The following is a 17,704-nucleotide window of genomic DNA, read 5'->3' on the forward strand; positions in this document are numbered from 1 at the left end:
TAGTGAGGTGATGAAGGAACTCTGCCTTGAGAGCCTCTGCCAGTCCAAGTAGACAATACTGTCTTTAATGGGTCAGTATTCAACATAAGACAGCTTCATGTGTTCAGACCGTATCACACATGCACAATATTCTTTTTTAATGTTTAACACATTGAAAAATTTACTATTTGTCCCCTGCCTTTAATCAAACATACTGATTAGTTCTAAAATGTAGGTTGCCCAGATAAGTTGTCATTTGATAATGAAGTGATGAACATGCATCTGCAAACTCATTCATTCTAACTTATTCATACCCATTTTAGAAGGACAACAATCCATAATCCAAAGAACCATACTGTAACAAAGAACAAATGTTCTAATAATACATGTGATAATTACATCATTTTTAGTCCTTCACATATATATTGTCAACTAATTAAAGCTATTACTACAAGCACAGCTATAACATTTTTAAAAGCTAATAAAACAATGAGAATTGGCCACTGTTTCTGAAGGTGCTACAATGTGTGAAGGGTGCTGCCCCCATATATGATTCAAAATTCTTGGGGTTCAAAGGCAGCTTTGTCTTTTTATCCCACCCACTCCCTTTTTCCTCCTGATTTGATTTACAAAGACCTGGGGTCCAGTCAGAATTTAAAATGGCAGGTCCCTGCAAGTAGGATGATTAACCCTTTGTGTCCTTTATAAAGTTTATATCTCCTTTATAAAGTTTATATCTCCGCTATCTGGCATTACATTTTATGACACACATGGCCCAGCCCAAAAAGGTCTCATTTATGTCAGATCTGGACCTCATAACAAATGAGTTCGACACCCCTGGTGTAGGTGATGAAAAAACAAAAGGAATTAATTACGAGAATATAGTGATGATGTATGGACTCAAGCGACTGAGAGAAAAATAGGATGAGCATCAAAACTGAGGAGAAACGAGATGATCCACAAATGAAATCAAAGTATGGGGTTGCCAAGAGAAGACTGGTTCATTTTTGTAAGAACTAAAGTGGAAGAATACCCTACAAAGAACCCAGGTTATGCAAAAACATAAAGTGTCATATGTGAAGTAAAAATTGATTTGTGAACCTGAGAGGCAACTTGTAGAAGAAAATGGGGGGAGAACTAATTGGGTGTTGCACAGATTGATATAGCTGGGGAAAGTACCTGGTAAGCTGTTTTTTGGGGGGTTGTTGCCTTTTCTGGAATTTTAGGAGGCTCCCAGAAGCTCTCATCGCTGCTTCCTTTTGAACAAAGGCACAACTAGCTGTCAAACCAGTGATTTTAAAAGCTTAGGATTTTTGGATGAGTATTTTAAACATCATCTTTATAACACATTAGAAGCAGGTTCAATCACACAATCTTACTAAACTTCATATGCTTAGTATTTGTCAAATAATGAGTATAAGTCAAAGAGTGGCCTAGATTAGGAAGAAATCTAAGAAACTAAACATTTTGTTTTGGCACTGCTAGAGTGCAATCCTGAGCATAGTTACACCCTTCCAAGTCTATTGAAGTCAATGGGCTTAGAAGGACGTAACTCCCTTTAGGATTATACTGTTAGTATGTAGAAATACCAGATTAGTTCATGTATCAGAAATGAAAACCTAAACATGCAATTATCAGCAAGATGTAAATTGGGACAGATTTCCATTAGTTTTCTGAATGCATTTTAATAAAATAAATGAGATTACAGTTCAGATAGAAATCATACGTTGTAAGGATCTCATTTAAGCAGTATAGTACTTTAAGGACACTGCCAAAACCAAGTGAGAGGCAAGCATGGCCTAGCAGAGATTCTTCTGTTGCTGGTTTCTGCCTAAAGCAATGCTACATTGTATTGTGTGCCAATATTTCTCCCAGTGCTTTGCTATGAAAAGTTATGTTTAATTACATTCTATGTGTTAAAGCTAAATTATGCAAATTTAAGCAATGTTTTGTATATATTGGATGTGTTTAACTTTTTGGAAAACTGCCAAGCTATAAGAAAATATGTAAACAAGGGATGGGGTTGGGGGGGAGGGTACTTGGGTGTTAAAAACTTTAAAGGTTCTGTTTAAAGGGCGAAACAGACAGTTCTAATGAAAATAAAATTCTACTACACCAGCAGGGAAAATGTGCTTATTTTAATATATTATCTCAATTTCTTGCACTTTATTTTGAATTGCATTGTTTTAAATGTGTAAGACAAGCAATAGCTACTGGATATATAACAGCTGAACAGAATTAGTGAGAGGCTCTGATGGAGTGGCTTGTGGTCACTCAACAAACTAAGCTGGCTTCAGTCAGGTTATCAGCTGGTGAAAAGGGGAGAGGGATCCTGTAAGTCTCCCCCAAAAGCTATATTGGGTGGGGGGGGGTCATAGGACCTGCATGGACAAAAGGCATATGGGATGGGGTCTGTAATAAGGTGGGGAATTTATTTATTTATATCCTGCCTTTCACCCCAATGGGACTCAACGTGGCTTACATCATTGTTCTCTCCATTTTATCCTCAAAACAGCCTTGTGAGGTAGGTTAGGCGGAGAGTGTGTGACTGGCCCAAAGTCACCCAGCGAGCTTCCATGGCAGAAGTGGGGGTTCGAACCTGGATTTCCCAGATCCTACTGACACTTCAACCACTATACCACCCTAGCTGTCATTAGGTGAAAAATTATGTGAAGAAGCTGCCTGGATCCAATATAATCTCCAGCCCCCAGATTTAGAGGATAATGCCCAATCCAGAGCTCTGTGTAAACTCATATCATTGTGCACATTATAGATCACCCCCATTGGGAATGAATGGAGAAACTTGATTCTTCAAATGAGTGGCTGCAAATTTTTAGGCAAGGCTCCACAACTAAGGAGTCTAAAACCTTTCTTCAGAATAATGAAAACTTGAGGGTCAGCTGCATGTGAAATGCGTACAAGTGTGATGGCAGCATAAGATCCCCCTCCTCTCTCCTTTTTGGTATGAAAAGCCACGCTGGGAAGGAAGGACTAGGAGTGTATTTGAAACTCCATGATGGGGGGGGGGAGACCTGCTTGATGTGGAATACTTTGAGCAAGGAAAGGGTTAAGAGCCTTTTCTGTGTTGTTACTCTTCTCCTAATGAAGCCCTTTTGAAGTAGCTTTTCAGTCCAAAGGAGGTGACTATCATTTCTATAAGTGGGGTGTTCAGTCCTCAGGTTGATATTTTTCCATAGTTTTCAGGTTCTTGCACTGAGCAAAATGAGAAGGAAAAATAATTAGTGACGATGATAGTCACTGGTTTAATGCTGTCAAGCCTGTAATAATTTTAGTAATAAAATATGGGACAGAAGACTGGATGTGTCTTCTTGATTACAATATAAAACAATGCCTTGTGCCGGTCTCATTCATAGTGCAAGGTTGTGGGCCTATAGAGAGACCCCTCCAAGCTTAAAGTAGCTCACTACAATCAATACTGGGCAGTCTGATTCAGAGTATTTGGCAGCTGCATGTTAATATGCTGCTTATTACATGGACAAGTTGAGCCTCACTCTGCTAGCAGAATCATAGGAGTGCATCTCTGGACACGGGGATAAAGGGTGGAGAGTATACTTGTCACTGTCTTCTGTTTTGCTTGGAACATTACCACCTGAAGGGTCTTGGCTCAGACCTGAGATGTGCTAAACATGCAGCTTCCTCTTATACTGCTCATGGTTAGGAATATTTTAAGCCACAGCAATGCTGCCAGTGTCTCTGTGGTGGTATGGATCGACTGGGGGGCACAAGTGATACTCATCCCCACATCTGTGCCCTTTTCTATTTGTAGTATCTTAAGCACCTGGTTTGGATTATTTTAGTGGTCAACTGGTCTTAGTAATGGGCAGCAGCCCACTAATTACAGATAGTGAGAAAGAAATCCTGTAAGGATCCATCCTTTTATCAGTTGTTTACCTGCACCCATGTTACAACAGTTGATACATTTATGCGGTAAGAATCTCTGCTTATATGTGGCCACACTTAACAGGGGTGGACAGTTTTCTGAGTTGATTTAAAAAACCTGGGATGATAAAAAAACAGCCAATGGACAAATGGATGAGCAGTCATTTACCTCTGGGCAAGTTTTTTGTAGTTTGTATCAGACTTACTGGCAAGGAAATCTGGCTCAGGTGAATATATACCAATAGGATGATTGTTGAACTGCAGGCATCCTTCCCTGGCAGATGCACAAAGAAGACCAAGAAAGAATTACCCTTAGGGCTAAGAAATACTGGCTGGTCCACTTCTCCATGTAAATGGAACACACGTTTTTATGATTAAAGTTATAATAAAGTTGGAGTGTGTCTCCATGACAAAATGAAATTTGATGCTTAAATTGAAAAGTCATTCCACTTAGTCTAGAACTTCAGTGGGGTTTCTTCTTTTCAGAGGTGGTATTTTGTTGGGGGGGGAGGTTTGCTCACTTTCCCCCCATGAACCTTGGTTGTCTGAAACATCATGGAGATATATGCAACATATCTGCTTTATACTGTCAGATCATTGCTCCATGCAGTTCTGTATCTGTCTCTCCTTACTAGCAGTAAGTGTTCAGGGTCTTGTACAAAGAGAGGTCTTTCCTAGTGCCTGGTAACTGGGATCCTTTACCTGGTGATGTCTGAGATTGTGCTTAAGATCTTCTGTAGGTAAAGCAGAGCTTCTACTACTGAGCCATCTAATTATCATATTCATTAGTACAAGTAGAGTTAGTTTTAATACCCTGCTTTTCTCTACCTTAAGGAGTCTCAAAGTGGCTTACAATCAACATCCCTTCCTCTCCCCACAACAGTCACCTTGTGAGTATATGGGGCTTAGAGAGTTCTGAGAGAACTGTGACTGGCCCAAGGTCACCCAGCAGGCTTCATGTGGAGGAGTGAAGAATCAAACCTAGTACTCCAGATTAGAGTCCTCTGCTCTTAAGCACTACACTGTGCTGACTTTCTGATATAGAAAGAACTTTGCAGCAGTACAAACTAAAGCAAAATCATTTTGTCAAGGTAGATTATATAGGACGTTACTAGTAGTTAATCCAATTGTATGGTTTTCTGTTCTTGGTGACTCTGTGACAATTGGTTTGCTTCTCTTGCAGTAAGCGTACTGTATTTGCTTTTTTGCAGACAACATCTATAGAAATTTCTGAATATTCCTCAGACAATGAAAATGTAGATGAATGCCAAATAGAAACTACGGCAGCTAATTTAGAATTGCCAAAAAATCTCCAGTTAAGTTTTGGAGCAGGGTCTGAGCTGGATACTGGAAGATCTGCAACTGACTGGTTAAAATCTGCTCAGGCTGTTCTGCAAACACCTAAGAAAAAGATAGACAAGAATTTGAAGAGTCTAGATGATTCTGCAAAGAAACGAAAATTACTAAGGTATATGTATATCTGAATTTTTAAATGTAATATTTCATGTTAACCAGTACTACTTCAACACTGCAGACATCCACATAAGGGTTAAATATCTGACAGCGTTGTTTTGGAAAGGAAGGGTTGTGCAATAAAAGTGAACATTATGAATCATCCCTGCAAGCTCAACTTAAATTTCAGAAGTTCTCTACGAGATGGTGAGTTGAGATCACAATATCTCTGTAGTTTGTCAAAGCATTCACACAAGTAGTCCCCACCCCAAACAATCAAATATTTAATTGCTTAGATACAATCTCCTATTGCAACTATCCCATTTCTTTTTTCATGTCGGTAAGTATTTGTTTGAAACCTTCCTGATACAAAAAATGTAGCCTGTGTGAGATGATGGTGTAATTGGGGAACTCTTGTGCTCAAAGCCATGCCATGTGAGATTTCCACACACATGTGCTTTCAAACAAGTAAATCACCAGGTGAAAACCAAGGTGATGAACATGTGAGAGGACTAGATAGCCTCAAAGTGAAGAGTGATCTAAAAGAAGGCTTATATTTTGTTCATCTGTGGTGTGAACTTGCCTTCCTCCTGGCTTTACAGTGCTGCAGAGTGGTTAAGCAGTAAGTTTTGCCTCTCTCCTCACGGCTCATGCAGACAGCCCATCTTTTTCTTTCTCTTTAAAAAGACCCATTTATATGTACATTCTTCTCCTTAAAGTGATTTTTTAACCATTGCAAAACTACCCTGAGAACTGGGGCAGAGGTTATGCAGGATGGGAGAAGCACTTACTGTCCAAAGTGAGCCAATTTACATGTAGTATCATTTGGTATTGTGTGAGGGAGTCTTAGGCTTGTGTGCTCCTTCCTCTCCTTGTGTCCTCCAGTTCTCTTCTCCATGCTTTCTGTTTAGGTATACCATTGTTTGCTTTAATGTCCAAACCAGCACACTGTAATGTGATTGTGCTCAACCAGGCTTGGAAACAAAGATCAAACCATGGTTTCCAGGTTTTGTTTGAAGGACAAATGCAATGTATAGTTTGCCAGTTCAGATGTAATAGAAACCATAGTTTATAGTGAAAGAAAAGTGCAGGAGGGAATAAGTGTGAATTGAGAGGGGAGGCTGTAGCTGGGCATTACATGTGAACCACCTGCCACTGCCTGTTACATTATCACATGAAGTCATGGAGTAGCCTGGTACAAAGCTCCACTCACAGTGAGCTAGTTCATGCTGTTTTCCTAATCTAAAATGGCCCCATAGTGCTGATATTTGGCCAGTTGTGGCAAAGATACATGAAGCATACAGAGTGAATGTATGTTTGATCCAACAGGGTGAGTAAGTAGTACTTCCTTGAGACTGTTTGTTGGGAAAGCATTGTCATAGGATAGGATAAAATCTGTCCTTCCTCCCCCTGTGCTAAGGTCCCCATTACCTCCTATTTTTTAAAAAAATAAATGCTTGGGAGCTCCAAATGTGGAACCCCGAGTGTCATGTCTGTTTTGACCCTAACATTTGTTTTTATCACTGTGAAATTAGGACCTTGATTTGTAGCTTTGAAGTAACATTCCTTCTTTGCACTCAGTGCATGGTCTAACTTAGGGTAAGATTTCTGAAAAAAAGTTTCTTATATTGTAAATTGCTGATGGGCTTGCAGTCAGGATTTTTGGTAGTGATAAATATTTGTAAGTAGTTTTTTATTGCAAACTTTAAGAAGGAAAATATCAAGGTATTGAATGGCAGTGCTGAATGGCTACGCTAGGCCTTGATTGAGCCTGTATGTTGTTGTTTAGATTTCTTTGCAAGCTACCTTAGTGCAATATACTTTAAAGTACCAGCTCACGTATTATCTACCTTTATACACAGGAAAGGGGCTAGGAGGAGACAGGCAGACACATTTATGTAGTGTTTGCAAGTTTCTTTCATAACTCTCTTTGGGCTGATGATTAATTGGTTAAGAAGAGGGTCTATGTGATTATAAAATATTCTGAACTTCTCCAGTCTTGTTATTTCCAAATAACACATATGCTTTTTGGGGTTTCTATTTGTTACAATTTTAGCTGTTTTTTCAAATGCATGATTACTGAAATTATGAAACTTTTTAAAAAATAGTATTCTTAGCTGCAAAGAACAGTTTGTGCTATATATAAGTGAAATAGCTTAGAAGCAAAGTATATGAAACAATTTTTTAAAAGGCAGATGTCTAATAAAATGAAATTATAGATAATAAAAATAAAACAAAATGATAATGTGTTACATTGTTTCAATATAAGCAATATATATCAGATGCTTCGTTCAATATAGCATAGCTAAAGTCAGATGAAGTGTATCAGTTCTTGAAAGCCTGTCTATGCCTCTAAATGCCTGTAGGCAGGTACACTGATTGGCTTCCTTAGGACAATAATGATGGGCCTCAGCCAAGAAAACACTGATGCCACCCCCTTCAAAACTGAGGGAATTTCAAACATGACCTCACCTGAACTTTTACATTATAAGTAGAAGCATTAGTTCAACATGTCATCAGGAGGGAATAAGTGTGAATGAAGAGGGGAGGCTGTAACTGGGCATTACATGTGAACCACCTACCACTGCCTGTTACATTATCACATGAAGTCACAGAGTAGCCATCATTTTAGATCTGAATTGTAGATACTAGCACTGCTACAATAGTACCTAAAGCATATTTGCATTGCATGCCATTCCCTTTCTCAGTTTCAAATATTGAACTATTTCAGCCATGAACAACTTCTCACCTGCTTTAAAGTGCACACTTGACCCAGCTTCTGAAATGAATCAAGAGGTCAAGTATGTGTAAAAAGTATTTTGGGACACACTCCTTGCCAATGGTCACACATCTTCCAGTACTGTGCTGTAGGCTAATGGTCAAAGTATACTCAACAGAGAATTGTGGCTGAAATTACACCCTTCACAAAGAGAGTTGCACTGACCCAGAGAGTTCTCTTGTGCTGCTTTCGGATTTGCTCCTCTCCTTATTCCTGGAACACAGGAGATAAATAGTATAGGAATGCAGTTTCTACTAAATAGAAGTTGTTCAAGATACTGATTATGTTTGCATCAGTTTGTGCAAGTGGGTCTTACAGTGTCTCATTCACTGTAAGGAATCTACTTTACATCTACCTTGTAGTGTTTGGGTTAAAAAGTTGATCTCAGTATGATTGTGTAATCCTTTGTTCCTTGTAGAGGAGGACTAGCAGAACGACTGAATAGACTGCAGAACCGAGAGAGGGCTGCCATTAACTTTTGGCGACATAATTGTATTTCAGATAATCAAACGCCAGGTAAGAACCATTGTAGAATGTGACTTTTTATTTCTGTAAACTCCTTTGGCAGTATGTGCCTATTTTTTCAGCAGGACATGGTCAGTGAGGTTGGCCAGCCTAATATGTGTCCAATATGGCTGTAGTACTGAGAGATCTTCTGTGTTTCCTAACTAAGTTCTGTGGACCACTTCCAAACAATATTCCTGCTCTTGTTAGTAACTTGGTATCACTCAGATTCTTCCGTGAAAAAAGACGTAATAATTGTCATCCTATCACAAAACTTCTGATATTTTCAGACACTACCACCAAACTGTTCTGAAGTCATGTGATTATGTATGTATGGTAATATTGAAGTATTAGGTCAGCAAAGGTAAAAGTAATTGATAATACCAACTTCTGGAAATTAGCAACAAATATTTTAAAAACACAAATTAAGCATGCTTTATTGGGTCACAGAAACTAAGCAGGGTCAGCCCTGGTCAGTATTTGGATGGGAGACTATGAGGGAAGTTAAGAGATGCTGAGCAGAGGCAAACTACCTATGATCTTCGTTGTGGTCTCTGTGCAGTCCCACACATGGGTTGGGCGCCTGCGCACGACCTCGACCGGAGAAACTTCTAGAGCTTTGCCTCAGAAAGCTTTTTGGCGGGCTCTCTTCCCGCCCTGGGGAGCAGGCAAGTACTGCGCATGCCTGGAGTGGGGGAGAGAGCCACCTCCCACTCAGTTCTTCTTCGACCGCCTGTGTGTTCACACCTCGGTTTTGTTGCTCCATTGTTGCCTCAGCTAAGTATAAATTTCATCTGTGCAGTACCACAATCCCACCCAGCCTTCCCCACTGCTGGCATCTCCTGTTCACCTTTCTTTGGCTTGATGGGACTTACCGGTAGCGGTCAAAGGAACTGAGTGGGTGGTGGCTCTCTCCCCCACTCCAGGCATGTGCAGTACGTGCCTGCTCCCCAAGGCGGGAAGAGAGCCTGCCAAAAATCTTTCTGAGGCAAAGCTCTAGAAGTTTCTCTGGTCGAGGTTGTGCGCAGGCGCCCAACCCATGTGTGGGACTGCACAGATGACCACTCGAAGATCATCAGTTAAAGGTAAGCAACCTGTTTTTCTTCTTTTGCCTTGAAACCCCTCTGGGGTCACCATAAGTTGGCTGTGACTCGATGGCACTTTACACCCACTTTGGGTATGGAAGTGGACAGCTGCATCAGAATCAAACTGATGCAAACTGCTGGCATAATCAAACAGAAAAAATACCTGAAAGACATGTTATCGGTATTTTTCAGGTATCAGAGGTCAGTACTTGAGTACCGGTATAAGCTGAGCCCCCCCAAAAGCTGGATTTTTTCAGCTTTTTTGGGGGGTCTGTTCAGTTATACTGAGAGTCAGCCCCAGCCAAGACTCTCAGCTCCATGCTGCCCCAGCCGATCCGCTGCATGGCTTGCAAAAAGCACTTAAAGGGAATGTGTTCACCCAGAACTCGCTGCTTGGAACTCCATGGAGTGAACTTGCTGCTTGGGACTCCATTCATGCGGCACTGTTTGCAGAAAGCATTTAAACATCTTCTCCAAGCAGTGAGTTCCCAAAAAATTTCAGGAACCCCAAATATTTCCTGAATCCCAATACCATACATATTTTTCAGGATCACTGTGTTGGGGGGTTTTTTTTGCACACCCTAGTGATGTTGACAGAAGGCAACGCAGAGCAGACCAGAACCTACTTATAGGAATCAGTAACAGATCCTGTGACAAACAGCTGGCAGAAACGCAGCCTTATGCTTTGCTGTTCTAGTTTGATTTGTTGTTTAGGTGGTCAGATTTTGTCCTTAACAACCAAAACAACCAAATATTAAGAATCAAGTCTGTAATTTTTAAAAAAATAGTTGAACACAATTTTCTGCTGTAGACATAGCTCTTGGTCATATGCAAGGTTTTCATACCTTGAGAGTAGAAGAGGCAAACGTTTTAAAGAACTTTAAAACTGGTGTGCTACTTAGACAGTGGGAGCTACTGCCATAAAAATGTTGAAACAACTTTGCATGTTGTTGCTCGTGCATGCATATAGATTGTTTGGATTTTGGCCTAAACATTTTCCATGTTAAAAAAAGAGCTGAATATGATTACTGTACAGCAGAGGTGCAGAATATATGTCCTGAGGGCTACATGCCATTTCCAGCCCTGGCATGCATAATTTGATCCCCACCTTCTTATCCCTAGTGAGACATCAGAGACTGACCACAGCACTAATATGATGGAAGCATTGCTGTGGTAACTGCAACATCTCAGCCTCATCTGAGAGGCACTGATTTCCCTTGGGCAAGATTAGTGCCTCACGTGAGCTGAGCCTCTGCAGTTGCCATTGCAAGTGCCGTGCCCCAGCTAGCTCCAGTGGGAGGCCCAGATGTTATGTGGGAGACGCTAGTAATTCTAAATTACCATTGTAAAATAAATCTTACCATTTGGTGTTCATCTAAATATGTGTTAGACTAGGTGTCGAACTCAATTCTTACGAGGGCCAGATTGGACATAAATGTCACTGTGTCAGGCCAGGCCATATGTGCTATAAAATGTAATCAACACAAAATAAGGGGCAACAACCCAACCCAGAAATTGATTTGGATACCTAAAAGATTGGGGATACAAACATATATTAAAAAAGATTAAACAAAATATATCTTTAATATTACAGTGGACCAAATAGCTCTTTAAAAACAAAATAGTCCTTTAGGCCATACAGGTCACACACTGTGGAGTACACATAACATAGAATACAGAATACTCTTAGTAGCACACTGTGCAGTACACATTACATTACATACAATGCAGTACTCTTAGTATCATTGATTGGGCTCAGGGAGGTGAGGCCAAAGAGATTCTGCCTGCTGCACATGAACAGCCAGTCATCTTTCCAGCACCCCAGGCAGCAGACACAGCAATGCACTCTGGCTGAAGAAGGTGGCGGCAACAGGCAGTGCATCTTGGCCAAGGGCAGGAGGCAGGCCCCAACGGGGCTGCACAGAGCTTGGGTCCAAACCAGCCCTTTTCATTCCTTATGGTTGCCAGCTCCAGGTTGGGCAATCTCTGGAGATCTGGGGGAAGACCCTGGGGACGGCCCGCGTTTGGGGAAGGGAGGGACCTCAGCAGCAGGTATAATACCCTAATATAAGCCCTTTTGGTCCACATTCAGACTGGTTTCCTCCCAGTTGCTTGTGGGTCATGCATGTGCATTTTTGCACAGCCTTTTGAGAGTTGAATGCCCTCCCCCTAAGCATAATTTAATTGCCTGACCATCCAGGACCAGTGTTTCCGCTAAGCTGAGTTAGTGTGAGCAAGCTTCAAGTTTTTTAGCTTCCGGCTCATACATTTTTGTCTTAGCTCAGGAAGGATGGCTCCAGAGCAAGCTAATTTATGCAGTAGCCAAATTGCTCACTCACAACTTTAATGTCAGTAGCTCCATATGGTCAAAGCAATGGTATTCTCAGTAGTTATGTATGGCTGCGAGAGCTGGACCATAAGGAAGACCGAGCGCCAAAAAATAGATGCTTTCGAATTATGGTGCTGGAGAAGACTCCTGAGAGTCCCTTGGACTGCAAGGAGATCAAATCAGTCAATCCTAAAAGAAATCAACCCTGATGGTTCCCTGGAAGGCCAGATACTGAAGCTGAAGCTCAAATACTTTGGCCACCAAATGAGAAGGGAGCACTTACTGGAGAAGACCCTGATGCTGGGAAAGATTGAAGGTCAAAGAAAGGGACGGCAAAGGATGAAATTGTTAGACAGTGTTATCGATGCAACGAACATGAAATTAAGCAAACTCTGGAGCACGACGGAAGACAGGAGGGCCTGGCGTGATGTGGTCCTTGGGGTCGCAAAGAGTCGGGCTTGACAACAAAGCTCACAAAGTAGAATTTTTGCTCACAAGTCTCCGTAGCTTAGAGGGAACATTGTCCATGACCCTGTGGTCGTATCTTTTTCACCTGCTTTGCAAATGCAAGAGTAGTCCGTAGAGAGAAGGAAATGAAACAAAATTCTACTATCTCAGCTATTGTGCACCCGCAGAGCTGTTCAGCAGTGGCTTGAATCAGCTGATGGCAAGGAGATCTGAGGCTCGGCTTGCAACTGATCATTACTGTCAGAAATGGTATGTTCATTTGCTTTACAGCACCTTTACTTAAAAATGTAGTTTCTCATTTGCCCTAGATATCATCATCTTATATTCTGTTAGCAAAGTCAGCCAAATCTAAAGATGCTTAAATCCGATGATTGTAGCTGTGAACAGGCAAGACAGATCTTCCTACAAACCTGCAAAACGCCCCAGGTTTGCTGAAAAACATAAAATCGGGGGGGGGGAGGGGAATCCATTGAAGGGCTTTAAAAAACCCAAAACAATAAAAGAAGCTCCTCTAGCTTTAACCAGCGGACTCCCCTAGTGGCGGTTGCTAGTCATCCACAACATTCCAGGCTGAGATTAAGTGATTGAAAGGCAGAAGAAAGAGGCAGGTTCCTTTCCAGGGCTGTTTTGGCCATTGAGGTAGGACTCATCTGGGCCAGGCCTGGCTAGGTTGCCAGTTCCAGGTTGCGAAATCCCTGGACATTTTTGGATAGAGGAGGGCAGGATTTGGGGAGGGGAGGGGCCTCAGCCAGATATAATGCCATAGAGGCCACCCTCCAAAGCAATCATTTTCTCAAGGGGGGAAGATCTCTGTTGTCTGGAGATCAGTTGTTATACTGGAGATCTCCAGGTCCCACCTAGAGGTTGGCAACACGAGGCCTGACAGCAACCATTGGATTACTTGATACTGCCTGATTTGCATGGCTCAACTAGTCCTGGCTGCTTGCTACTGTTCAGCAGCGGTTGCACTATGAAGGCCAGTGTGGTGTAGCAGTTAGAGCTTCAGAATAGGGTCTGAGAGACCTAGGTTCAAATCTTGCTGAGAAAGCTCACTGCGTAATTTTGGACCAGTCATATACTTCCAGCCTGATCTACCTCACAGGGTTGTTGTATGGATAAAAAGGAAGAGAGGAGAATAATGTATGCTTCTTTGGTACCCACTGGGGAGAAAGGCAGGGTATAAATGAAGTAAATAAATAATAAATATAGCTGAAGATGGTAGGCAAATAAAAGCTAGGTGGTGATTGTGTGAGAAGAGAATAGGGTACAGGGAGAGGATATGGGGGTTGCCATGGGGAGGGAAAGAAGAAATAGTGAGGGAAGGAGGATACAGGGGAAAGTGAGGCATGCCATTACAAGTCCTTGAGGTTTTCCTACTATGTAAGTGGACCTGGCCCAGTGGCCACCATCACTCAATTGGGCCATAGTTTTCCTAGGTAGAGGCTGCTGGGAGGGGGGAAGAAGGAAAGCTGGAGACAGAAGGGCTGATAAATGTAGGCTGGGAAGGAGAGAAGGAAGCAGGAAAAGGGGAGGGGTTATGGGGGCTTTCAGGAAAGGAAAGAGGAAATAGTGGGGGAGGGGGAAATGAGATGGTTCCAGCTTCTCATATTTTAATGCTGATAACTATGTACCAACTGGACTTCTAAGCATGGGTTGAGTGAAATAAAACTAAGCTTATTTTTATCATAACTGTGGGATGTGTTCTGGTGATGGCACAAGGTTATGGCCTGCTTAGCTGTGATCAAGACCCATTGAGTTGTGCATCTCTGCTTGACTGGTACTCATCTCTTATTTCTGTCCACAGTGGCTAATGAGAACACTACAGATAATAGCTCCCCATTGCAGCACACACAAGCAAAGTTTTATCAACATTTTGCCTCTCTCAGATTTAGTTTTATTGGATTTATAGTTGCATTTCATGTACCGTATTTCTATACTTCTTGTTTTATTTGCATTGTTTTCCCTTGTAATATTTTAAAAATTTGACAATGAACACGATTGTGACTGACATCTACGTGTCTTTTTATTCTGTTGCTGTTGTTTAAGACAAACCTGAAAGAGACAAATGAGCTTAAAAATCAGTGGGAGGGGATTGGACCAACTTAACTTTTAGAGTCCTGTAAAATCCCTCCAGAAACTTTATATTGTGCACATAGATCAGAATGTCACTGATAAAAGAGGAGGTAGGAATTTCCTGCACCTGCTGAAGGAAAGAGCAGTTCTTGAAAGAGCTCTCTCAACCCACCTACCTCACAGGGTGTCTGTTGTGGGGAGGGAAAGGGAAAGGAGTTTGTAAGCCACTCTGAGACTCCGAGTAAAGGGCGGGGTATAAATCCAATCTCTTATGTTCTTCTTCTTGGGGAGGGAAGTGGGTGGAGCCTCTCGGATTGTGGCTTCAGCATGGCAGGATAAATTTGTCTGCAGCAGTCAAGTAGTGTGGGAGCATCTGCCCAGTGCTGCACCGCTGACTCTCCAGTCCACCCATGCGGGTTTTCCACTACACCCCTCCCAACCCATGGGGCCTTTGCAGTGAGGATAGACCAACTCAGAGCGATGAGCTGCTGTTCTTTATACAGCTTGTATCTCCAACGCAATAGTGGCCACAGGATGAGAAAAGGTCAGTATGCATTCCAATCCCAAAGAAGGGCAATGCCAAGGAATGTTCATACTATCGCACAATTGCACTCATATCACACGCTAGCAAGGTCATGCTCAAGATCCTACAAGTTAGGCTTCAACAGTACGTGGATAGAGAACTGCCAGAAGTACAAGGTGGGTTTCGAAGAGGTAGAGGAACTAATTGCCAACATTTGCTGGATTATGGAGAAAGCAAGAGAGTACCAGAAAAACGTCTACTTCTGCTTCATTGACTATGCTAAAGCCTTTGACTGTGTGGATCACAACAAACTATGGCAGGTCCTTAAAGAGATGGGAGTACCAGACCACCTCACATCTCTCTTGAGAAACCTGTATAAGGGTCAAGAAGCAACAGTTAGAACCGGATATGGAACAACTGATTGGTTCAGCATAGGAAAAGGAGTACGACAAGGATGTATATTGTCACCTTGCTTATTTAATATATATGCAGAGTACATCATGCGAAATGCTGGCCTGGATGAATCACAAGCCAGAATTGAGATTGCTGGGGAAAAGATCAACAACCTCAGATATGCAGACGATACCACTCTAATGGCAGAAAGTGAAGAGGACCTAAAGAGCCTCTTGCTCAGGGTAAAAGAGGAGAGCGCAAAAGTGGGCTTGAAGCTCAACATCAAAAAAACTAAGATCATGGCATCCGGCCCCATCACTCCTTGGCAAATAGAAGGGGAAGCTGTGGAAGTAGTGACAGACTTCACGTTCCTGGGATCCCAGATCACCGCAGACTGTGACTGCAGCCATGAAATTAAAAGACGCCTGCTCCTTGGGAGGAAAGCGATGGCGAACCTAAACAGCATGATAAAAAGTAGAGACATCACCCTGCCAACAAAAATACGCATGGTCCAAGCAATGGTATTCCCAGTAGTCATGTATGGCTGCGAGAGCTGGACTATAAGGAAGGCCGAGCGCCGAAGAATAGATTCTTTTGAACTATGGTGCTGGAGAAGACTCTTGAGAGTCCCTTGGACTGCAAGAAGATCAAATCAGTCAATCCTAAAAGTAATCAACCCTGACTGTTCCCTGGAAGGCCAGATAATGAAACTGAAGCTCAAATACTTTGGCCACCAAATGAGAAGGGAGCACTCACTGGAGAAGACCCTGATGGTGGGAAAGATTGAAGGGGACGGCAAAGGATGAGATGGTTAGACAGTGTCATAGATGCAACAAACATGAAATTGAGCAAACGTCAGAGGATAGTGGAAGACAGGAAGGCCTGGCGTGATCTGGTCCATGGGGTTGCGAAGAGTCGGACTCAACTGTGCGACTGAACAACAGCAACCTGGCATTACTTTTTATGGCACACGTGGCCCAGCCCGACAAAGTCACATTTATGTCAGATCCGGCCCTCGTAACGAATGAGTTTGACACCTCTGGTCTAGTTATTATGTAGGGCCTATATAATTTGGGCCATTTACTGGCAGTGGGGGATTGTCTTCTGTAGTTTATTTAAATATATATATATAGTCTGCCTTTCTCAACTGGGACTCAAGGTGGATTACACAGAGTCAATACAATCAGCAAGATGGGATATTCAGTAACCAATGAAAGAGAATTTGGTTTGAGAACCAACCAGAAGTCTAAAAAGCAGAACCGAAACAATGAAAAAGTATTAACATGACACATTAACTGATGCAAAATTACACTATAGGATCGAACCTATAGCAAACTATACACAGTAGCATAGACCACAGTCCCTGGTAATTTATCCAAGTAAACTTGTGAAGCCATTTGTACAGTGCTATCCTCTTGTCTGTGTAGAAAACCCCTCTTTAATAGTTTGATTCTGCACAGTTTGAGGAACACCAGAAGAATAGAAGCCTTCCTGACCTCCTCAGGCAGACCATTGCACAAGGAGAAGGCACATGTATATGTGGTTGTTGATTTTGCCCAATTGCAGGTTGGCACCTGCAGAAGGCCCTGCTCAGATGAGTGACGCTATCATGTTGGAGCATAGGGGGAGAGATTGGTCATGCAGATATGAAGGCCCAAAGCCATGAAGGACTTTGTATATGACAGCTAATATTTTAAATTGAGCCCAGTAACTGATAGAATGAGAGTAAATGCATGCTCCATTTAGCTCCCAGCATTTTGCACCAACTGCAATTTCTGAACAGATTTTGAGGGGAGGCCAATATAGAGTGCATTACAGTAGTTTAGTATCGATGTCACTATGGCATGATTCTCAGTGTTCATATTGGAGTTCTCAAGGTAAGGGACCATTTTTCAAGCTAGGATGAGTTGGAAGAAAGTCTTTTTTTATTTTTGCAGCTGTGTTAACTTGCTTCTCCAGCAATACTGTTGGGTCAGCAAAGGTCAGCTTAACCCCATCAGTCTTCCCAACCAGCATTACTTCTGTCTTTCCAGGGCTTAGTTTCAATTTGTTTGCTCCCAGCCATTTAACCACAGCAGCCAGGCAGCGTGTTAGGACCTCTACCATATCACAAGGAGATCTGGATATTCTCCTTCAGTGGGGAAGTCATCCAAACTGGTTAGGTAACACCTCCTCTTGCTACAGGCAGAGCTATGCAAATTTCTGTGTGCCTTTCCTAG

General features: G+C 42.1%; 1 protein-coding gene across 1 annotated transcript in view; it reads left to right on the forward strand.

Annotated features, from left to right (window-relative positions):
- SPIDR (scaffolding protein involved in DNA repair) overlaps positions 1-17,704 on the forward strand; it is a 179,968-nt gene that overhangs the window by 2,757 nt on the left and 159,507 nt on the right. The window contains exons 2-3 of the mRNA XM_015425441.1: positions 5,091-5,347; positions 8,529-8,626. Coding sequence (XP_015280927.1) covers positions 5,091-5,347; positions 8,529-8,626 — 355 coding nt within the window. The remainder of the gene's footprint in view (positions 1-5,090; positions 5,348-8,528; positions 8,627-17,704) is intronic.

Source organism: Gekko japonicus, unplaced genomic scaffold (genome assembly GCF_001447785.1).
Source record: "Gekko japonicus isolate JY-2015 unplaced genomic scaffold, Gekko_japonicus_V1.1 scaffold337, whole genome shotgun sequence".
Taxonomy (NCBI): Eukaryota; Metazoa; Chordata; class Lepidosauria; order Squamata; family Gekkonidae; genus Gekko; species Gekko japonicus.